The 24,503-nt window shown below is 38.4% G+C and overlaps 1 protein-coding gene and 1 non-coding gene across 2 annotated transcripts in view; both read right to left on the reverse strand.

Annotated features, from left to right (window-relative positions):
• The window catches only part of LOC112803625 (probable calcium-binding protein CML13), a 35,282-nt gene extending 21,137 nt beyond the window's left edge, over positions 1–14,145 (reverse strand). Inside the window, exons 1-2 of the mRNA XM_025847109.2 lie at positions 14,031–14,145; positions 11,606–11,646 (exon numbers count right to left, since the gene is read on the reverse strand). Of these exons, the coding sequence (XP_025702894.2) occupies positions 11,606–11,646; positions 14,031–14,145 (156 nt within the window). The remainder of the gene's footprint in view (positions 1–11,605; positions 11,647–14,030) is intronic.
• A 4,896-nt stretch (positions 14,146–19,041) lies between these two features.
• On the reverse strand, positions 19,042–19,148 carry LOC112804697 (small nucleolar RNA R71). The gene has a single exon (XR_003203313.1). It is a non-coding gene; the product is annotated as a small nucleolar RNA R71 (small nucleolar RNA).
• Positions 19,149–24,503: the final 5,355 nt, after the last annotated feature.

The raw sequence follows: 24,503 nt of genomic DNA on the forward strand, positions 1-24,503 counted from the left end.
GAAAAAGATTTAATTTTTTAAAAAAGACTTAACTAACAAGAAACTACAAGATAAGATTCTAGAACTTAAAGATTGAACCTTTCTTAACAAGAAAGTAACAAACTTCAAATTTTTGAACCAATCACATTAATTATTAGCTAATTTTCGAAAATTAGATAAAAAGATAAGAAAAAGATTTTGAAAATATCTTGAAAAAGATTTTTGAAATTTTCAAAATATAAAAAAATGAAAAAGATATGATTTTTGAAAAAGATAAGATTTTGAAAATTGAAATTTTGACTTGACTTGTAAGAAACAACTAATTTTAAAAATTTTTGACCAAGTCAACCCAAAAATTCGAAATTTTGGAGGAAAACAAGGGAAAGATTTTTTTTTTGATTTTTGAATTTTGAATAATGAAAGAGAAAAACAACAAAAATACTCAATGCATGAAATTTTTAGATCAAAACAATGAATGCATGCAAGAATGCTATGAATGTCAAGATGAACACCAAGAACACTTTGAAGATCATGATGAACATCAAGAACATTATTTTGAAAAAAATTTTTGATGCAAAGAAAACATGCAAGACACCAAACTTAGAAATCTTTAATGCATGAAAAATATGAATGCAAAAATGCACAAGAAAAACAAGGAAAGACACAAAATAAGAAAACATCAAGATCAAACAAGAGGACTTATCAAGAACAACTTGAAGATCATGAAGAACACTATGAATGCATGGGATTTTCGAAAAAAATGCAAGAAAAATTTTAAAATCATGCAATTGACACCAAACTTAAAAATCAACACGATACTCAAACAAGAAACACAAAATATTTTTGATTTTTATGATTTTCTAATTTTTTTGTATTTTTATTAATTTTTTCGAAAATAAAGTTTAGGAAAACGAAAAATAAAAGAAAAATTTTGAAAAAGATTTTTGAAAAGAAAATTACCTAATCTGAGCAACAAGATGAACCGTCAGTTGTCCATACTCGAACAATCCCCGGCAACGGCGCCAAAAACTTGGTGGACGAAATTGTGATCACTATTCTTTTTGTATACTCTGATGACATTGTTTATTTTCACAACTCCGTTCAACTAACCAGCAAGTGTACTGGGTCGTCCAAGTAATAAACCTTACGTGAGTAAGGGTCGAATCCACAGAGATTGTTGGTATGAAGCAAGCTATGGTCACCTTGCAAATCTCAGTCAGGCAAATTAAAATTGTTTATGGGTTTTCGAAAATAGAAATAAAGGATAGAAATAAAAGGGATAGAAGACTTATGCAAATTCATTGGTAGGAATTTCAGATAAGCGAATGGAGATGCTGTAGAGCTCTTGGACGCCTGCTCTCCTACTGCTTCTATTCAATCCTTCTTACTCCTTCCCATGGCAAGCTTTGTATAGGGGTTCACCATCAACTGTGGCTACTTTCTTCCTCTCGGGGAAATATCCTGTGCGGCTGTCACTCGCACAGCTAACCAGTCTGGAGGCATCACCCATGGCTGATGGCTACATCCCATCCTCGCAGTGAAAACTAATGCTCACGCACTCTGTCACAGTACGGCTAATCACCGGTTGGTTCCCGCTCCTACTGGAATAGAATCCCTCTTTTGCGTCTGTCACTGACGCCCAGCAGGTTAAAGTTTGAAGCACGTCACAGTCATTCATTACCGGAATCCTACTCGGAATACCACAGACAAGGTGAGACTTTCCGGATCCTCATAAATGCCGCCATCTATCTAGCTTATACCACGAAGATTCTGTTGGGGAATCTAAGAGATACGCATCCAAGCTCTGTTGCATGTAGAACGGAAGTGGTTGTCAATCACGCGCGTTCATAAGTGAGAATGATAATGAGGGTAATCTGACTCATAACATTCATCATGTTCTTGGGTACGAATGAATATCTTGGAATAAGAATAAGATAGAAACCGAATAAGAGAAGATAGAATTTCATTAATACTTGAGGTACAGCAGAGCTCCACACCCTTAATCTATGGTGTGCAGAAACTCCACCGTTGAAAATACATAAGCAAAGAGTTCAGGCATGGCCGAATGGCCAGCCCTCTCTAAAACGTGATCAATGATCTCCTAAGATGAAGAATAAAACAAAACTGAGACCAAAGATGAAACGTGGTCAAAAGACATCTAATACAATAGATAAATGTTCTATATATACTTAGACTAGCTCCTAGGGTTTACATGAGTAAGTAATTGATGCATAAATCCACTTCCGGGGCCCACTTGGTGTATGCTTGGGCTGAGCTTGATTAATCCACGAGCTGAGGCATTTCCTGGAGTTGAACTCCGAGTTATGACGTGTTTTGGGCGTTCAACTCCGGATCATGACGTTTTTCTGGCGTTTAACTCCAGACAGCAGCATGAACTTGGCGTTCAACGCCAAGTTACGTCGTCATTCTTCGAATAAAGCATGGACTATTATATATTGCTGGAAAGCCCTGGATGTCTACTTTCCAACGCCGTTGAGAGCGCGCCAATTGGAGTTTTGTAGCTCCAGAAAATCCATTTGAGTGCAGGGAGGTCAGATTCCAACAGCATCAGCAGTCCTTTTGTCAGCCTTCTTCAGAGTTTTGCTCAAATCCTTCAATTTCAGCCAGAAATTACCTGAAATCACAGAAAAACACACAAACTCATAGTAAAGTCTAGAAATGTGAATTTAACATAAAAACTAATGAAAACATCCCTAAAAGTAGCTTAAACTTACTAAAAACTATATAAAAACAATGCCAAAAAGCGTATAAATTATCCGCTCATCAGACGCGCAAGCGTGGGCTGAGCGGTAGCGTGGAAAATGGCATGTTTGAAGACCCACGCGTACGTGTAGGTGACTCAATTGAAGAATGCTGCGCTCACTAAGTGAACGCTGAAAAGGGACGCGCACGCGTTAATGTGCCAGATTGCCAAGGCACGCGCAAGCGTGAGAGACGCGTACGCGTGGAAGGCCAAAAACGCAAAATGAACGCGCACGCACAGAGGACGCATACGCGTGGGTATAAAAGCATTCCGCTCACTTGATGAACGCTACGCTCTCCTGGAAGTGAATTTCTGCTTAAGTAAATCCAATTGGACACACCAAAGCAAGCAGAGCCCATTGACATCACTCAAAGGCACAAGAAACAATTAAAATAGGAATTTCATTTGAGTTGTAATTTGTTTTCAATTTTAATTTCATTTGTAATTTAGGAATGCCTATAAAAAGGCTTTAGTTCATAGTAACACACACAGACGCACAGTAGGAGTAAGAGTAGAATAGAAAGCTCAGGCTGGAGGATTAGAGACTCCAGATCTCTCTTGGAGGATTAGAAACTCCATAGAGCTTAGCATAGTTGATACACTTTTATGTTTCTGCACTATACATTTCAGTGTTCAATTTAGCTTATAAAATTTCAGTTTCTGATAATTCTCTTCTGCAAATTTACTTTCTGCAATTTTACATTTGAGTTTGTTGTGATCTGAATTTACTTTTCATGTAATTTAAGTCTTCTGCAATTGTTATGAGTTCTGATTTACTGTCTTCTTTAATTTCCCAGCACCCAATTTCCTTTACGTTTGATGCAATTTACTTTTCTTACTCTTTAAGTTTCTGCAAATCTACATTCTGCATTTTACATTCTCTGTAATTTACTTTCTGTCGCTTCATTTTCACCCGATTCCCAACTGTTAGCTTGACTAAACTAATCACCTCACTAAAGTTGCTGATCCATCAATCCATGTGGGATCGACCTCACTCTTGTGAGTTATTACTACTTGATGCGACCCGATATACTTGCCGGTGAGTTAGTGTGGAATCGATTGTCACCCATCATGTTTTTGGCTCCGTTGCCGGAGATTGATATAGATCGGCAATGATTAAGTCGGTGAGAAGTCTAGATTTAGCATTTTCTTTGTTTTTGTTCTTTTAATTTTTTTTGTTTAAGGCTGATATCAAGGTGTTTGAGTTATTGCCTCACAAAAAAATTTTCACTTGTGACATGAATTTCAATTTTCATTGGTGATGTGTTTCACAAAATTCAAATGGAGTTCAACTCATCTTTTGATCAAACAAATTTCATGGGATATTACCCACCATCACCAATTGACTATTCTAATGGTGGCTAGGAATATCATTAAGAAATCACAGATTCTGAGCACTCCAATTAATAGAGATATTCTTCAGAGCCACAAGATGAGCAAGAGAATCATATGGGATATTGCCCACCACCACAAATTGATTCAAGTCATTATTCTAATGGTGGATGGGAATATCACCAAAAGTCAGCAGATTATGAGCAATCCAACCAGTGGGGACATGCTAATCAAGACAATTCCATGGAATACTGCCCAACACCACAAAATGATTTATGTCATTATGCTAATGGTGGATGGGAGTATCAACAAGGAATGAAAGAGTATGAACACCTCCTAGAGCCACAAGATGATTCATACTGCTATAACAACTACTCAGATTATGACTAGGAGGGTCAAAATCAAAGAGATCTTGATGATCCATACTTTGTTCATCAAGAGGCACATCATCATTGGAGTGTGCTTTCAATAAATTCATGCAAGATTGCTCCCTAATGCCACAAAATGATCCATACTGTGATGAATTCAACAATGATTCAAGTTGTGGTTGGGAGGACCAAAATCAGAGAGCATTTGACAATTCATACTCCACTTATCAAAAGCCATCATCACTTGAGCAAACCTTTAATTCATTTATGGAAAGTTGTCAAAACTCACTTCCCAGTTTTTCATCTGAAAATTCTTCATCACTTAACTATCCCTCGACACAAAATCTCTTCCAAAATTCACAATCCAAACAAACTTCCATGAACCAAAGCCTCTCAAAGCTTGAGACCATGCTTGAAAGATATGAGGGGGAGGCACAGATATCCTGGAACAAACAAGAGAACTCCTTCAAAAATATGGAAGTTCTACTAAACCAAATGTTAAGTACAAGAGAGGAGGTGGAAGAGCGAAATGAAGAGGCTCTTGAACTAACTAAAACCCCACCTCCTAATTTCTCATGTCAGAATTTTCCATCACTTGAATATACATCAACACAAACTCCTTCTATATCCCTCAAAACAACTTCACCATAACACATCCATGTCCATAAAATCACTCTTAGCCTTCGTCTCTTGAGCTAGCATTTGAACAAGACCTGAAAACATCCATAGAATCTTGGAAAGAACAAGAAGCCCTCGACAAGAAGATGGATGGACATTTAGAGCAGACAAGGAGAAACGAAGATTTGCTAAGCAAGGAAGATGAAGATCAATTGGTGGATGTGAAGGAGGAAGTAGAAGAACATGATGAAGAGGCCCCTGCACCAAGTGAAACTTGAATGGAGAAGGAGGTTGTGGAAGTATCTGAACTTGTGAATCAATATTCACAAAGGCTAATTGAGGTGATAAAGGACCATGAAGACTCACTCCCAAGGGATTTAATGAAAAATCATGCAGAAGAAAGGGAGGAAGCCAATCAAGGGAGTTCACACTCAATTGAAGCAGAGAGCTACATAAATGAAGGGCTCATTGAACCACCAATACAAGAAGCTCTTGATGAAGAGAACACTCCAACAATAACACAACCACCAAGTCTTGATATCCAAGAAGTGAAGGCAACCAACAACAACACCGAGAAGAAGATTGTGACCAAGCTGCCATTGAACATATTGATAAACTCTATTTTTAGGGTTTATCTTGTATTGAATTTAGAGTATTTTGATGACCTTTTCTCGCATTTAACCTATAAATTAGCATGGTTTTGTTATCTCTCCTGTATTTGTGCTTAAGTGTAAAAACATGCTTTTTAAGCCTTATTTTGATGAATTCTAATTCCTCCTTGATTCCATAAGATGCCTTGATGTGTTTGCTAGTAATTTCAGGATTGAAATAGGCTAGGCATGGATCAAAGGAGCAAGGAAGAAAGCATACAAGTGGAGAGAAGCATAAAAAGCCAAAGAAGTGAAATCAGCCAAGTACGCGCACGCGCACAAGGCGCTCGCGCGCACATTGCGGAATTAGCCGAGGACGCGCACGCGTACCGTGCACGCATGCGTCACAGTCCACACGTGATCTCATTAAAGCAACACGTGCTTGGCAATTTTGGATGGTTTCTGTAACCAACTTTGGCACCAACTCCATATAAGATCCAAGGATTGAAGGGGAATCAAGTTGTTAGTTACCATTAGTTTAGCTTAGTTTAATTTAGAGTTAGTTCTAGAGAGAGAAGCTCTCACTTCTCTCTAGAATTAGGATTAGGTTTAGGTTAATCTCTCCTCTTAGATCTAGGTTTAATTCATGCTTTAATTCACTTCTCCTTTATCAATTCGTACTCTCCTCCTCTTCCTCTTTCTTGTTATGTTCTTTAATAATTGTAATTCTTCACTTTGTTTTGGATAGATTGTTGTTCCTTTGTTTTCTTTCAATAATGCAATTTGAGGTAATTCATAATAATTGTGATTTCCTTGATTGTTGTTGTTAATTCTTTGCATTCAATTGTAGTTAGAATTCATTCTTGTTGTGATTTACTATACTTTCCTTTTGTGCCTTCCAAGTGTTTGATTAAATGCTTGGGAGAATGTTAGAATAGAATTCTATGTTATTGGCTTGAAAAGGTAACTTAGGATTTCTTGAATTACTAGTGTCCAAGCGATTGATAGTTGATAGCCATTGACTCTAGCCTTCATTAAAGCTAGGATTTATGGACTAGGATTGATATAACTCACTTGACTTTCCTTTACTATTTGATTAAAGGATGACTAAGTGGGATTAATCCTTGCAACTACCATACTTGTGGCTAGTGATGATGATGAAAAACCTTGACAACCAAACCTTGCCAAGACCATTTTGTTAATAAAATTTCATTACCATTTACTATTCATATTTCTCATCTAAAACCCCAAAATAAACAAGTCCATAACCAATAACAAGAACACTACCCTGCAAGTCCTTTGAGAGACGACCCGAGGTTTAAATACTTCGGTTTATAGATTTTAGGGGTTTGTACTTGTGACAAACAAATTTTTGTATGAAAGGATTATTGTTGGTTTAGAGACTATACTTTACAACGAGATTTAATTAGTGAAATTCTAAACCGTCAAAAATCCAATCATCACATATCAAGAAAGAAAAAAGGTTCAACTACAAGCAATCCTACCCCTAATCCAGCAAGCAAGCTCAATCAAGCCATTTACCAAAGGAAGCTTGTTGGGAAGAGGTCAAGAAAGGGGGCACTGACTGGCTCCTCTTTACCATTGAGGTCATTTCTCTTAACAAACTGGAAGAAGAGGAAGAAATTCATCAGCTACAGGTCAGTAGTTTTTCCTTTCTTAGTTATTTGAATAAAGAAGTTAAGTAAATTTCTCTGTATTACAAAGAGCTAAGTTTGGTGTTGCACACCAAAATAATTAAGGGGTGAATGTTGGATGCTAAGTTTGGTGTCCCACCAAAAATTTTATTAAGAACACATTGCACCCTCAGCATGACTAGTATCGGCTCCAAACAATCAGAGAAACTACTTAACAATTGTCATGTTTCTAGTTTTTAGTTTGTTTTCTAGTTTATAGTTTATTTTCTAGTTCGTAGTTTGTTTTCTAGTTCATAGTTTATTTTCTTATTAAAAGAAATTGATATTTCATGCATGTATTTATTCTGCTACATATAGAAGTAGGCAAGGAACTAAGTTTGGTGTTCCCGCACTAACTTAGGCTCAGAGAATCACAAGCATACATGCATGCTAACTGTTTCTCAAGTGCTTGGGGAACAAGCAACTTTCAATATCTCTTGTAGGAAGTCATTCAATCTCTTGGAGAAAAAGATACATCATCATGGACAAAGGGAGGACATAGAACCCAACAATGATGATGATACAGAGGAAACAAATGGACTCCAAGAGGTTGTATTGTTCTCTGACTGATTTTAGCTCAAAATATGCTAATTGAAAGTGCAAATGTCCCCTGTTGATTAGTGTCCTATTAGATTTATTTACTGTCTGTTTGTTTTCATGCTGTTATGGCTTGCTAGTCTAAGTGCTTGATTCACTTTCATCTTACTTGAGTTATATGCTTTGTTCCTCATGCTTGAATAAATGAAAAATAACTGTGAAATAGAGAAAGAGTAAAAGTCTAGTATGATATGAGATAGAATAAGATTATGTGGTGGTATGTGCTGGTTCATTAGTTGATTCATGAATAAGGCTGAATATTGGCATGACTATGTGATATGAACTTGAGTTGCATTTCATGATGACTTGACAAATGAAAAAGGTCCAAAATAAAAGAAAGAAAATGAAACTAGAAAAAGAAATAAACAAGGCTGGGCACCAATGGCTTGAGATTTGGATATATGCCTGTGATGTTCTTGTACAAAGATAAGCTTGGATAACTAGGTTCTAAGGGGTGCTTCATCACCCGACAACTTGGGTTAACTAACCCGGGATTGCCAGCCGAAAGTCCACCATCAAGAGCTACTTTGAGACAAAGCATTTAGTAACCCAAAGAGGTGCTGGGCATCAATTTCCAAAGAACAAACAGAGATGAACAAAACAAGTTAAATGCCTGTGATGTGTGTGTGCTAAGGAGAAGCTTGAGCAAGTAAGCCCATAGGGGTGTTTCAACACCTTGCATATTGAACAAACTGGGGCGGGAATGCTGGCTGAAAGCTTACTCTAAAAAGCTGCCTTCCACTTAGCATTAAGCCTCAGCAAGAAATAAATCCCAGCAAAGAAAGAGAACAAGAAGAAAAAAACTAAGGACCAAGCAATAAATAGTCTCATTTTTTGTGTAATTCAAGTAAGGATCCAAAGGGATGTTGATGTCTCAGCCACAGAATAAAAATCTCTAAGATACCATACATGAAAACCCCATTAACCAATATTGAATATTTTCCAAATAAGGACTATCCTCTTCTCTGTCTTCATTCATTTTTGTTCTATCTTACTCCTTGCTTGGGGACAAGCAAGATTTAAGTTTGGTGTTGTGATGAGAAGTCCTATTAGGCTAGTTTCACAAGCCTTTTTCATTAGTTTTTACTTGGTTTTCATGCATTTTAGGCAATAAGTAAGTGTTTGAGTGAGAATTTCATGCTTGTCTTGATTCAATCAAACATTGGTAATTTTATGCATTTTTATTATATTTCTTGCAAGATTTAGTTGAAAATATGAATGATGCAAGATTCGATGATCATGCCAAGGCTTTGATGTACTTGTTTGGTTGATGACAGGTGAAAAGATAAAGGAAAAGGAGCAGAAAGCACAAAATAAGCTCTAAGGAAGAATTCTGGACACATCTTTTTGAGTTGAGCACGCTTTGGAGCTTTAGGTCACGCTATTAAAAGCGTGGCCCATGATTTGAACAAGGAGAGCGCTCTTGGCGCGAAAATGCTACGACGTGCACGCGTACAAGAAGCTTACGTGTCAGGGATAAATTTTTGAAGACCCACGCGTACGCGTGCATGACGCGTACGCGTCGGAGTGGTTGGCGCTTATTTGCAAAGAAAGCGCTACGTTGCATGAATGAGCGTTTTCGAGCAAAATCTAAATTGGGAATGGAAGTTCAGCCATCGACACGTACGCGTGCATGACGTGTACGCGTGGGTGGGACTTACCTGAAGAAGGATACGCAAGCGTGGGCTGAGCAGCAGCGTGGAAATGGCATGTTTGAAGACCCTACACGTACGCGTAGCTGACGCGTATGCGTGGGGAGCGCTCAATTGAAGAACGTTGCGCTCACTAAGTGAACGCAGAAAAGGGACGCACACGCGTACATGACGCGCACGCGTCAATGTGCCAGATTGCCAAAGCACGCGCAAGCGTGAGAGACACGTACACGTGGAAGGCCAAAAACACAAAAAGGACGCGCACGCGCAGAGGAGATGTACGTGTGGGTATAAAAGTGCTCCACTCACTTGATGAACGCTACACTCTCCTGAAAGTGAATTTCTGCTTAAGTAAATCCGATTCCAAGCACATTGACACACCAAAGCATGCAGAGCCCATTGACATCACTCAAAGGCACAAGAAACAGTTAGAATAGGAATTTTATTTGAGTTGTAATTTGTTTTCAATTTCAATTTCATTTGTAATTTAGGAATGCCTATAAAAAGGCTTTAGTTCACAGTAACACACACAGACGCATAGTAGGAGTAGGAGTAGAATAGAAAGCTCAGACTGAAGGATTAGAGACTCCAGATCTCTCTTGGAGGATTAGAGACTCCAGAGAGCTTAGCATAGTTGATACACTTTTATGTTTCTGCACTATTACATTTCAGTGTTCAATTTGGCTTATAAAATTTCAGTTTTTAATAATTCTCTTCTGCAAATTTACTTTCTGCAATTTTACATTTGAGTTTGCTGTGTTCTGAATTTACTTTTCATGCATTTTAAGTCTTCTGTAATCGTTATGAGTTCTGATTTACTGTCTTCTTTAATTTTCCAGCACCCAATTCCCTTTACATTTGATGCAATTTACTTTTCTTACTCTTGAAGTTTCAGTAAATCTACATTCTGCCTTTTACATTCTCTGCAATTTACTTTCTGTCGCTTCATTTTCACCCAATTCTTAACTGTTAGCTTGACTAAACTAATCACCTCACTAAGGTTGCTTGATCTATCAATCCCTGTGGGATCGACCTCACTCTTGTGAGTTATTACTACTTGATGCGACCCGGTATACTTGCCGGTGAGTTTGTATTGAATCGATTTTCACCCATCACATACTATAAGCATTTATGGCATAAAGCATAAGAATGGAGACTTAAAAGTCTGAAATTTGGCTTGAGAACTCAAAATCATCCTTGGGGTGAAAACGGGGTCACGCGTACGCGTAGTCCACGCGCACGCGTGGAAAACCAAAAAGTCATAGTGACACATATGCGTCACCCACGCGCACGCGTGGGTGGGAGAAGCCAAGTGACGCCTACGCGTTGGCCACGCATACGTGTGGGTACGGTTTGTGTCCCACGCATAAAACCAGCGCAGTTCTCGCACAACTCTCGGGAAATTTGGCTGGGCAATTGAACTAGCCCATCGACGCATACGCGTCGGCCAGGCGCACGCGTGAGGGTGTGAAAATTTGAAAGTGACGCGTGCGCGTCGGCCACACATACGCGTGGGAGTAGGATCTGCCAAAAATTTTACTAAGTTAAAAAGCTGCAGAATTTCATTTTTAAACCTCAAACTCCCACCACACATAACTCATCCTACAAAATTTTTTTTTCAACCATTTTTGAATCGATGAAAAGATCGTTGATCAAACTTTCATAAAAATCTAATTTTGAAGAATTCCAAACTCCGTAGACCGAGTTACGGACTGCCAAAGTTGGTCAAAAATCAGTTTTTACCCAAAAATAGAAATCACCAATTTTTCCAATGTTCACAAGCCAAATTCAGTTCCAATCATCCAAATGACCACAACCCAACCGCATTCACGTAATTACACTCAACCAAAACCAAACCTGCTTCAGCTACACAATTTCACCCAAAACTACCAAATTCCACACTTCAACACCTCAAACCTTATTATTCATAACAAACCCAATTATTCACACATTCAATATCTAAAATCCATCCAATCACTTATATCATCACACAATGCACACATCAACTTACCTTCCTTACCTCTTTCTGGTCTCCGCCCCCAAATTCACAGCCTTCGGCCCAAATTCACAATTTAAATGTATATTCCACAAATCAATACTCATTATCCAATTCATCAAATTCTCAACACACCAAACATACAAAGCCACACAATTCTCAACTCAATCATTAATTCATATTACATATCAACTATGCATATTAGCACCAACCATTTACACAATCCAAACTTAATCCTAAGGGCATCTAGCCTAGGAATTCTCAATACACCACACGGTACTTAAATGAAACTTAAACTGTACCTCTTGTAGCCAAAATAATTGAGCTTTTTCTTGGAAATTTTCACCAATCCTTAGCTCCAAACTTCACCAATGCTCCTCGAGCAACACCAACCTCCCAATTGTGCACCAAAATCACCAATTACACTAACATAACCAATTTTCACATATATACATTAACCTATGGTTCATGAAATTGATAAATCACAAGGGTTGGATGGTTTCTTACCTTAACCCGTGAAATTTTGTGATGAATATCACCAATGGCTCATACTAGAGCACTCCTAAACAACCAAAACAAAAGATTTCCTCAAAATCCAAACCAAATTTGAATTTAAAGAAAAAATAAAAAACTGGGTAGAGAACAGTATATTACTCACCACAAAACTTAGAAAGACTTGTAGTGGATGAGAATAGTGATGCGTGGCCGCAAACGGCTCGTCAATCAGAGTTCCGAAGAGAAAGTTATAGTGATTTAAAGTTTGATAGAGATAGGATTTTCTCTCTTCTTACTCCCTTCTCTATTTCAGCGCCCGAAGCCCCTTTCATTAGGGTAAATAAGCTAAAATGCTCATAACTAATGTTTATATATGTTGGGACTTCGACCCACTTGGGCCCGATTCACTTATTTTTTTCCGTTGCCCAAATTTTGGGCAAAAAACTTTAAGATTAGCGCTCTAAATTGCACTTTAAATATTTCTACCTTCCCTAATTAAAATTCCTAATTTTTTAAACTCATTTACTTTTAATCAATTTTCTCAACTGTAGTACTAGACAGATCTCAGCTGGTACTGCCGGTCAAAATTCCAGTGAGCATTTTTACGCAGAAAACTATGTTTTCCGACTCCGAAAAATTCACTCAATCCAATTATCAAATTTTGATTGCAAAATTTTTCTGAACATATTCGCTCCTATTTAATTTATTATTTAATTAATTACGGTTTGACCGGGTTATACATTCTACCCCCAACAGAAGTCTTCACCTTCAAAAATTTTATCCGTCAGCACGAGTACGTGAGCGTAGTCTACCTTTATATCCAACGCATGGTAGTTCCAAGGTCTTTTTACTCTGCGCGCTTCAGCTGCCGCACTCTGATTCCTCTATCTCTGAGGGTCTCAATCAATCGTCCAAAGCCGACCAACAGCCTCGTTCGTTACTTTCGTCATCTCAATAACTCACATCTTGTTAAATCTCAAATCATGTCATCAATAATATTACCATCATCCTTAATTATAGTCATCATCCCACATCACTATGATCAACCAAAAATCATCACCATGCCTTAATCATACTTTATCCTTATCCTCTCTCTCTGCCAAACTAATTACCACTAATCACAGCTCAACTCCAAGCATAACCTTCAGACTTACTTTCTTATTCCTAAACCCTCGAGTTTATATATAAATTTCTGTCTTAATGTCTTTGACTAATTAATCAAAACTCTCTTCGTTTTTAGAAGTCAAATGAGTTTGAAATAACAAGTTAACAAAATCATAAGAATTCAATTTTCTTTAATAATTTATAAAAGCATTCGAAACACATCTCTTTTGTTAAAGTTACTTAAATCAAAAATCATTTTCAAAACCATAACCAACACTTTTTCAAATTCTTGGAAAAATTTTGACAGCATCTCCCCAAAAAACTGGAGTTTGCCACCCGTCACGGGTTCCCTCAAATCAATCTCAGTACTACATCAGCATTTCAATTTAATGGTTTTCACACTTGTCTTTCAAAACCAATCATTATAGTACTCATCTCTCAAACATGACAACTTGTACTCACTCATCATTTAAATCCAATTAAGCATCAATGATCATTTCTTCATCCGTTTCAGAACCATCAAAGCTCAAAACCGCAATCAATTCCCATTATTTGGGGATCATTACTTGCAGTAACCCACTAAACCCTTCGAGTATTCAAACTTAAGATATTATAGTAAACTTGTACAACTCCTATTCGTAATTATCTTGTGTTACTGCTTCCGCAGTTTCCACTGCATTACTCTGATCTCTCGTCTAGTACTAGTTCTATCACTTATTTCCTCAAGTACTAAACCACAACTTAGCATGACTGGTATTCACTAGATTTCTATCTATGATAGCCAAAACCAAATACTAACTTAATCATACTTTTAACACATTGTTATCGATCTTTCACTTACCTATTCTCAAACCGTCAGATCTAGCAAAATTTCCCGTCGTCGTAGTGAACACACGACCTTGTTGTTGGCCCTTGGCAGTATTCCGGTTGACCTTCTCAGGACAGTTCCAGGACATGTGTCCAGCTCCTCTACAGCTATAGTAAAGTCCCAATCCAGCTCGACATGGAGTTCCCGGATGATAGCTTTCACATCACCTATAAGTCAATTTATTCTGAGGTTGCTTTCCATACCTCCTTCCTTGGTGATTGTTGTTGTTGTTCCTTCGGGAATTGTCTTGAAAAATCTCTCGTATAGGGATTTGGTCTCATCTTCACTCGCCCCTGAAATGATGAACAACTAAAGGTTGAATCTGCTCTATTCCCTTCCCTCACAGTTCACTGTCACTGGGTTTCGAACAATAACTCCGTACAGTTCACAACACTTCCGATCCCTTAGATTTAATCCAACTCACCTCTGCTATGTCACTCTTATTCTTAACTTTCAAGAGCCTAGATACTCCTCTAAGTTAACTAAATATCACTCCGTCTCAGAGACTAATGGTCCTCGACTAATCGTCGACTTGGACTTTATAATTATCAACACTTGTCATGCATCACGAACGAATATTACATATTAATGATATGCAGAGAAGTCAAACATTCAACTGCTAGTTTACAATTACCTCGGGTATGAGAATCGAATTCAGTTGCATCCCGACCTTCTCTGTAGGGACAATTCCAAGACATATGCCCTGATCTCCCACACTTGTAGCATACACCTAACCCCAATCGACACGACCTATTTAGGTGATGACTTCCACATCTCTGACAGCCACCTTTTTCACACACTCTTTAGCAACTTTGCTGTTATTCCTACTTAAGTATAATGCCATGGCCTTACATACTAAGCATCTGATGAATCCCATTCATCATAACTACATCCACATTCCGATCAATATCAAACTCAGCCAAGTCCAAACCCAATTCATACTCTACCTACCTCAACACTTAACAATTTGCCATCTACCCAATGTTATTCTAATTCACATCCTAATCATTCAAGGCCCATAATATAAGTTTTCTGATAATTAGTCATTTCTCAATTCCTGCACAGGTGTTCAATTTCACAAACTTTCATCTCCATTTAAATCCAACTATTCCAATGACAATTACAAGCCCCTTCTGCTCTAAATCATCAGATTCCAATCAACTCAAACCTAATTAAACAAATCATTCAGGCAACTATCCACCTCCAGTGTTCCACTCATTAATCCAAAATCAACACACCATTCTCATTTATACCACTGCCAAGATTCCTATCACGGCATTTTCTCACCGGTTCGTTCTTGGGAATTCCTCTTTCTGATTACTTCATTCATGTCCATGAGACACCCTTCAGGTCTTGTCCACACTAGACAAGTGATATCAAGGTGATCAGAATCAATATCTCAAGTTAAGTGCTTCAAATTACCAAAGGTACACTCATGGGCTTCATGCTAAATGTATCGGTTAGATATCCTAACTAGCACAGGCATAGACTCAGAGTATGCATTTAAGCATAAGCAGTTCCATCCCTCAGGCTCACAAGGACGAACTGCTCTGATACCATAACGTAACACCCTAATATTCAAATCCTTATGCTTGAGTCATAAGTCAGTGATATTACGGTGGTACGACTCTCAAGGTGGATTTTTTATGCATAATTATAAGTATAATTGAAAGGAATATTAATTGAAAAGCCCGAAAGGAGTGAAAATAAAAATCACAAAATCGTATCACTCACATTTCAACAACTTAAAGATAAAGTATGAAGTCGATAGCGCTATACAGATAAAGGCATAAAGGAGATTAAGAGAAAGACATATATATAGATATATAACATAAGTAGATAGCCACTAGTCGTGACCCGCGAAGTTCAGGCCGGTTAGGGTACAGTATAACAGTAGTTGGCAACAGTATCTCCTAATCTCTCCCAAAGAAGCATAAGAGCCTCTATAGGCAAGTTCAAAAGAGTCCAATACATTATATAATTTTTTCAAAATAAAGGTGGAGAGATTCTAAGCAAGTTATAAAGTAGAGAATATAAAGATCTTTGCCATTTCTCAGATGAACCACAGCTCACTTCTGAGCACCTAGACCTGTATTTGAAAAACAAGAGATATATACGGAATGAGAACGGCTGACCCATGGGTTCCCAGTATGGTAAAAGTTATAAATAAATACAATGCATTGTAATAAAAACTCACTAAGCATCCTGAACTTCCTTTCACCAAACATTCACCCTATGTTCTCGCTAATCCATAAATAGGCAACTGTCATAAGGGAATACTAAATCTAATTCATCTTCCTCATGCTTCCCAACTTTCTAACTCTCCAACGAATTAGAATCAGAATCATAAACAAAACCATCACCAGTTATTCTGCCTCAGTAATTCTATATCAATACATCAAATCCTCACTTGGAGCAAGTGAATTCACTTCACTGCGTCTACCCAGTGATGCCAGGGCATCTAGGCCAGTTCACTGACCTTTTCTTTATTGTTTTAGGGTAGTTTCATGCAATTTCTTAGTGAATAAGGCAAGTTTTGGATGAAAATACACTCACACCTTGATTTAAGCAACTATTGTGAACTTTGCATGATTTCATGAGAATTTTGCTAGAATTGCATGATAAATTGATGATGCATAATCTCATGACTTTGGCTAGAGCTTTGATGCACTTTAATGGCTTGATTTCAGGACAAAGGAAGTAAGGAAGAACCACGTTAGTATTCACGTTAACCTAGTTAACGTGAGCACTAACGTGGAATGGCAAAAGGGGCTAAGGAACGCTAATGGGAAAAGTGATACCCAATAACGCTCGCGAAGGGGTATAAGCCAATGTTATTGGGAAAAGTGAGTCCTAATAATGTTGGCCAAAAAATTGAGAAGGCAACGTTAGTGGTCACGTTAAGACCACTAACGTTGGAGTTAACGTGGGTATACGAGGGTGGAACGTTAGTGGAAAAAGTGAATGCCACTAACGTTCTCAAACCCACAATGGCACTCAAACGTTAATCTCACTAAATACCCAAACGTAATTCATATTTCTCTGCAAGCCGGGCCCACTAAAGATGAGAACTGCTTCAACTGAAGATCTAGAGCCCACATCCAAGACTTGAAGAACTCACTAGAAGATCAAGAGGAGTAGTATATATAGGAGTAATTTTGAACTATAGAGAAGATTGGCACTTTTGGGAACTACTCTCTGCATATTTACTTTTCTATACTTTTAGCATGGATTCTTCTTTTCTGCCAATTTTCATTTGTAGAGCTATGAACAACTAAACCCCTTTCATTGGGTTAGGGAGCTCTGTTGTAATTTGATGGATCAATTATAGTTTTTATTCTTCTTCTTCTTTCTTTTCTCTTGATCTTACTAGAAAGCTTTCGATCTTAATTCAATTGGTTAGTTGTCTTGGAAAAGAAACTCTCCATAATTGGATCTCCTTTGAACCTTGGAAAAGGGATAAGGAGATCATGCTAGAAATGCTTTCTCATGTTGGACCAAATTGGGGTTTGGGCGGATATAGTGACATGTAATCCTCCCAACACTTTGATTTGGAAATACATGTAGTATAATCAGTGACCACACTTTATCTCTTCCCATGAGCAATTAAATCAAGGAATTGGGCAATTGTTCAAGCTTAGAGAGATTGGATTGCCAAGGAATTGGGATCTGATCACTTAAGATTGCCAAGGAGATCAATGAATGCATTGATTGAGGAAGAGATGAGAATGAACTTGATCCAGAGAATGCAACATCTCTTGAACCCAATGATTTCCCCATTTATGATCTTACCCATTCTCTTTATTTTCTGTCGTTTATTTTCATGCTCATTACCCCAAATTCCCATTTAAGATTCTGCACTTTAAATTCTGTTATTTACTTTCCAGTCATTTAAATTTCTGCAAGTTCCCAATCTAAATTCTATTTAGCTCAACTAGCATATTCTTCTAACAAAAGTTGCTTGACCAATCAATCCTTGTGGGATTCGACCTCACTCTATTGTGAGTTTTACTTGACGACAATTCGGTATACTTACCGAAGTGAAATTTGTTGAGAGACAAGTTTTCATGCATCAAGTTTATGGCGCCGTTGCCGGGGATTGATTTTGAATCAACAATGATTAAGTTTGAAGATCACTAGATTGAGCATTTTTCATTTTTTCTTTCTTCACTGTTTCGTTATTTGTTTATTTGATTCAGTCAATTTCCTTTAGTTTGTTTTAATTTCTTCCTCATCCCCTGCACCCTCTTTGTTTTTCGTTCTTTCTTTCTTTGTTGATTACAATTCTTCTCACTAACCCATTAACTGTTTGATAATTTGCATCACTCACACTAACAATTACTCTAACAAGAATAGTTTCTTCATTTCATCTCTTGTTGTGCAATTTGTCTGTTGTATGACAGGGAGAAGAGAAGGAGTCTCAACATCCTTTGATTCAGAATCTGAAAGGACCCTTTGGAGACTAAGAAGGGAAGCAAGAGGGAAAAGGATTATTGGTGCCGAGGAAGAGGAAGAGTACTTTGAACCCAATATGGAAGAGAATTTGGAGAACAATCATGAAGAAGAAGCTCACAACTATGCTAGAGAAGGCCATGCAAACCGTGCTGGGCAAGAAAGCAGAGTCCTAGGCTCCTATATCAATCCTAATCCAGGAAACTGTGGAAGTAGCATTCCAAAGCCTACCATACATGCCAACAATTTTGAACTAAAACCCCAGCTCATCACCCTTGTTCAAAAAAATTGTTCATTTGGAGAAAGTGCTCAAGAAGACCCCAATAAACATCTAACCATCTTCCTGAAAATTTTTGACACTGTGAAGTCTAATGGAGTCCATTCGGAAGTTTATAGGCTGCTCTTGTTCCCTTTTTCACTCAGGGACAAGGCATCCAAATGGCTTTAATCATTCCCAAAGGAGAGCCTAACAAATTGGGAAGATGTGGTGAACAAATTTTTGGCAAGATTTTACCCTCCTCAAAGAATCAACAGGCTGAGAGCTGAGGTGCAAACTTTCATGCAACAAGATGGTGAGACTCTCTATGAAGCATGGGAGAGATTCAAAGACTTAACAAGAAGATGCCCACCAGATATGTTCAATGAATAGGCTCAACTTCACATTTTCTATAAAGGTCTTTCCTTTGAGTCAAAGAAGGCCGTAGATCACTCATCAGGAGGCTCTCTAAACAAGAAGAAAACCATTGAAGAAGCCATATATGTCATTGAAATAGTTGCTGAGAATGACGACTTTTATGCCTCCGAAAGAAGTAACACTAGAGGGGTAATGGAGCTAAACCACATGGATGCATTGTTAGCTCAAAACAAGATGATCACCAAGCAGCTAGCAGATCTTACCAAGAAGGTGGAGGAAAACCAAGTTACAGTAGCCATCACTTCATCACCAGCTAAAGAAGGAGTGAATATAGGAGAAGAAGGTGATTGGGAGCAAGCCAACTATGTTGGAAACTCACCTAGACAAATTTATGATCCATACTCCAAAACCTACAACTCTAGATGGAGAAATCATCCCAACTTTGGATGGGAAAACCAACAAGACCAAGGGCAAGATCAGAGACGCCACAACCTCAATTCCAACAACAATGCAACTCATCAACACACCTCATAGAGATCCTACCAACATCCATCTAACCACCCTTCTCAACCACCTAATCTCAACCCATCATCAATAACCGAGGAGAGATTATCAAATATTGAGGCTCTACTCGAAATTCTATGCAAGGAAATTCAAGATAGTAAAGCTTTCTGGGAAGAAGTGCAATCCAACATGCAGAATCAAGATGCTGCCATCAAGAAACTGGAAACAAAGATTGAATTCTTATTCAAGCAAGCCCCTGGACACAACAATTGCAGCAATATTAACTCAATACCAAAGGAGGAATGTCAAGCCATCACCCTCAGAAGTGGGAAGGAATTGAAGGAGACCCACAAGAAACCGCCAGAGAAGAAATTGGATGAAGAAAACAAGGGACATGAGGAAGCTCAAACGTCAACCCCCAAGTCACATCAAGAAGGAGAAGCACTCAAACCATGCCTCTCAAAGGCTCCATACCCCCAGCAATTGCAACTAAAGAAGAGGGGAGAGGACAACCAATTCTCAAGATTCTTGGAAATCCTCAAGAAACTACAAATAAACATACCCTTTGTTGAAGCAATAGAGCAAATGCCACTCTATGCCAAGTTCTTGAAGGAATTGATGACCAAAAAGAGAAGCTGGAAGAACAATGAGACTGTAGTACTCACGGAAGAATGCAGCGCCATCATCCAACACAAATTGCTCCAGAAATTGAAGGATCCTGGGAGTTTCCAAATCCCTTGTATCATTGGGAAAATCACTGTGGAAAAGGCTTTATGTGATCTAGGAGCCAGCATAAATCTAATGTCTCTAGCAATGATGAAAAAAATGAAGATTGAGGAAGCCAAACCAATAAGAATGGCCATGCAACTAGCAGACAGATCATTCAAATTTCCCCATGAGATAGTAGAAGATTTGTTAGTGAAGGTGGGAGACTTCATCTTTCCAGCAGATTTCGTGGTATTAGACATGGAGGAAGGAGCTAAGACTTCCATCATCCTGGGAAGACCATTTTTAACCACTGCTGAGCCATTATTGATGTCCAAAAGGGTGAACTTGTCCTTAGATTACATGAGGAGAAAATGACATTCAATGTGTTTAAGGCCATGAGTTACCCACACAACTCATTGGGAGAATGTATGAGGTTGGACTCTGTAGAAGCTTTGGTACAAGAAACTCTTGAAGAAGAACTTGAAGCATCAACAGAAGAAGAATTAGCAGCAAGCGAAGAAGCTGCAGTCGCTGAAATACATGTTCAAGGCAGGCTAGAAGAAAAGGAGGAAAGAAAAGAAGTACCCAAACTGGAGCTTAAAGCACTACCAACCACTCTCAAGTATGCATACTTGGGAGAAAATAAAAGTTATCCAGTGATTATAAATTCAGCCCTCAGCCAAGAACAAGAGGAAGAGTTGCTTCAAGTCTTACAAAAGCATAAGGATGCCATTGGATGGATACTTGCGGATTTAAAATGAATCAGTTCAGCCATATGCATGCATAAGATACTCCTGGAAGAAGGTGCCAAACCTTCCATTCAGCCCCAAAGAAGGTTAAATCCAGCAATGAAGGAAGTAGTGCAGAAAGAAGTCATGAAGTTGTGGCAGGGAGGAGTAATCTATCCAATTTCAGATAGCCAATGGGTCAGTCCAATTCAAGTGGTGCCCAAGAAAGGAGGAATCACTGTAGTGCCCAACGAAAGGAATGAGCTAATCCCTACAAGAACCATCACAGGCTGGAGAATGTGTATTGACTATAGGAAGCTCAATGAAGCCAAAAGAAAAGATCATTTCCCACTTCCCTTCATGGATCAAATGTTGGAAAGACTTGCGGGACACGCATATTATTATTTTCTAGATGGTTATTCAGGATATAACCAAATAGTGGTTGATCCAAGAGACCAAGAGAAAACATCATTCACCTGCCCATATGTAGTGTTTGCCTATAGGCGCATGCCATTTGGGCTATGTAATGCACCCGCAACTTTTCAACGCTGCATGCTCTCCATCTTTTCAGATATGATAGAGACGTTCATTGAAGTTTTCATGGATGACTTCTCAGTATTTGGAGATTCCTTCCCTAATTGCCTAAACTATCTTGCCTTGGTATTGAAAAGATGTCAAGAAACCAATTTATTCTTGAACTGGAAAAAATGTCATTTTATGGTGGCAGAGGGAATAGTTCTTGGCCATAAAGTTTCTAATCAAGGCATTGAGGTAGACAGAGCTAAGATGGAGCTAATTGAAAAGTTACCTCCACCAAGTGATGTCAAGGCAATTAGGGGCTTTTTGGGACATGCTGGCTTCTACAGAAGGTTTATTAAAGATTTTTCAAAGATAGCCAAGCCCTTAAGCAATCTCCTGATGTCTGATACACCATTTATTTTTGATGAGAAATGCATGCTAGCATTTGAAAACTTGAAAAAGAGGCTATCCTCAGCTCATATCATCACCCCACCTGATTGGAATTTACCATTCGAACTGATGTATGATGCATCTGATTTCGCAGTTGGGGCAGTGTTAGGGCAGAAAAAAAATTTGGTGCATGTCATATACTATGCCAGCATGGTCCTTAATGATACTCAAAGGAATTATACCACTACCGAAAAGGAGTTGCTAGCAATAGTTTTTGCATTTGACAAATTTAGATAATATCTTATTGGCTCTAAAGTTATTATTTTCACTGATCACACAGCACTCAAATATCTATTTGCCAAACAAGAGTCAAAACTAAGACGAATTAGATGGATCTTATTATTGCAGGAGTTCAACATTGAAATCAGAGACAAAAAGGGTGTGGAGAACAAAGTGGCAGATCATCTATCCAGAATCCCTTGTGAGAAGGATGATGCCCATGATACAAGTGTAAATGAATTCTTCCCAAATGAGCAGCTAATGATGATTCATAAAGCACCTTGGTTTGCAGATATTGCCAATTTTAAAGCAGCCGGTGACTTACCCCCTGGAATCAACAAATATCAAAGAAGAAAACTCATCAATGATGCCAAGTATTTCATTTGGGATGAAACCTATCTCTTTAAGAAATGCTCAGATGGTATCCTTAGGAGGTGCATCTCAGAAGAAGAAGGACGAAAGGTCCTGTGGAGTTGCCATAGTGCTAGTTATGAAGGTCACTTTGGAGGAGAAAGAACTGCCGCAAAGGTGCTACAATGTGGGTTCTTCTGGCCCACTATCTTCAAAGATGCTAAGGAATTGGTGAGAAGCTGCAACAAATGCCAAAGGTCTGGCAACCTGCCCAAGAGAAATGAGATGCCACAGCAATAAATTCTAGAACTTGAACTGTTTGATGTATGGGGAATCGATTTCATGGGACCATTCCCACCCTCATATTCAAACAAGTTTATCTTGGTGGCTATAGATTATGTATCTAAGTGGGTGGAGGCAGTGGCAACTCCAACTAATGACAACAAGGTAGTCATAAACTTTCTTCGAAGGAATATCTTCACCAAGTTTGGAGTCCCACGAGCCCTCATCAGTGACGGAGGGAGTTATTTTTGCAATAGACCATTGGAAGCCCTACTCCTGCGATATGGGGTGAAACATAAGGTTGCCACACCTTATCATCCCCAAACAAGTGGGCAAACAGAGATATCTAACCGAGAGCTGAAAAGGATTCTGGAAAAGACTGTGGGGATATCAAGAAAGGACTAGGCAAAGAAGCTAGATGGTGCTCTTTGGGCATACAGGACAGCCTTCAAAACACCAATTGGAATGTCCCCATATCAACTGGTGTATGATAAGGCTTGTCACTTGCCATTAGAGCTAGAGCACAAGGCCTCCTGGGCCCTTAAAACGTTGAACCTAGATAGCACTGCTGTTGGTGAAAAAAGGGTCTTGCAGCTTCAAGAATTGGAAGAATTTAGATCTCAAGCCTATGAAAATACTAAGATCTATAAGGAAAAAGCAAAAAAGAGACATGATCTCAACTTGGTACCCAGAAGTTTTGAAGAAGGGCAACATGTACTTCTCTACAACTCTAGACTGAAACTCTTCCCTGGGAAACTCAAATCAAGATGGTCGGGACCCTTTCTAGTCACAAAAGTCTCACCTTATGGACACATAGAAATAATGGAAGAAAGCTCAAAGAGAAGATTCACTGTGAATGGACAAAGACTCAAACACTACTTGGGCAGCATGGGAGAGACCCCCAAACAGAAGTATAACCTCAACTAAGGAAAGAATCGTCGAGCTAGCGACGCTAAAAAAAGCGCTTTGTTGGGAGGCAACCCAACCTGAGGTAATTATCTTCTCATAAATCTTTCAATAAAAATTTCAAGTTGGATCCTCTATAGTGTGAGGAGCTAAGTTTGGTGTTACACACCAAAAATAATTCAAGGGTGAATATAGGGCTCTAAGTTTGGTGTTCCACCAAAACTCCAGCTGAAGAGTGCATTGCAACCCTTAGTGATGAAGCATTCCTCTAGCAATTAGAGAACTTACTTGACAGAGACTTAACCTCTAAAACATAGATTATCTTTTTAGCTCATAGTTGTTTCTTAATAAAAAGCACACAAGGTTATTACATGCATCTAATTTGTCAAGTAAGCAAAGAACTAAGTTTGGTGTTCACACACCAAGTTATGTTCTGAAGTTCACAAGTACACATGCATGCTAACCCTTTTCTAAGTGCTTGGAGAACAAGCAACTTTCAATAGTGTTGCAGGAATTCAATCAATCTCAAGGAATGAGCATACCCCATCATCCAAGGAAACAGATAGGGATGCGAATGCTAGGACAAGAATACCAAGGAAGATATCATGAGGTTGTTTCAAACCATCTCAAAATGCAGAACTCTAAGTGAAAAATGATTAAATAGAACCTGAATCTTTTACTTGTTTCTCTTTA

Source organism: Arachis hypogaea, chromosome 5 (assembly GCF_003086295.3).
Source record: "Arachis hypogaea cultivar Tifrunner chromosome 5, arahy.Tifrunner.gnm2.J5K5, whole genome shotgun sequence".
Lineage (NCBI taxonomy): Eukaryota > Viridiplantae > Streptophyta > Magnoliopsida > Fabales > Fabaceae > Arachis > Arachis hypogaea.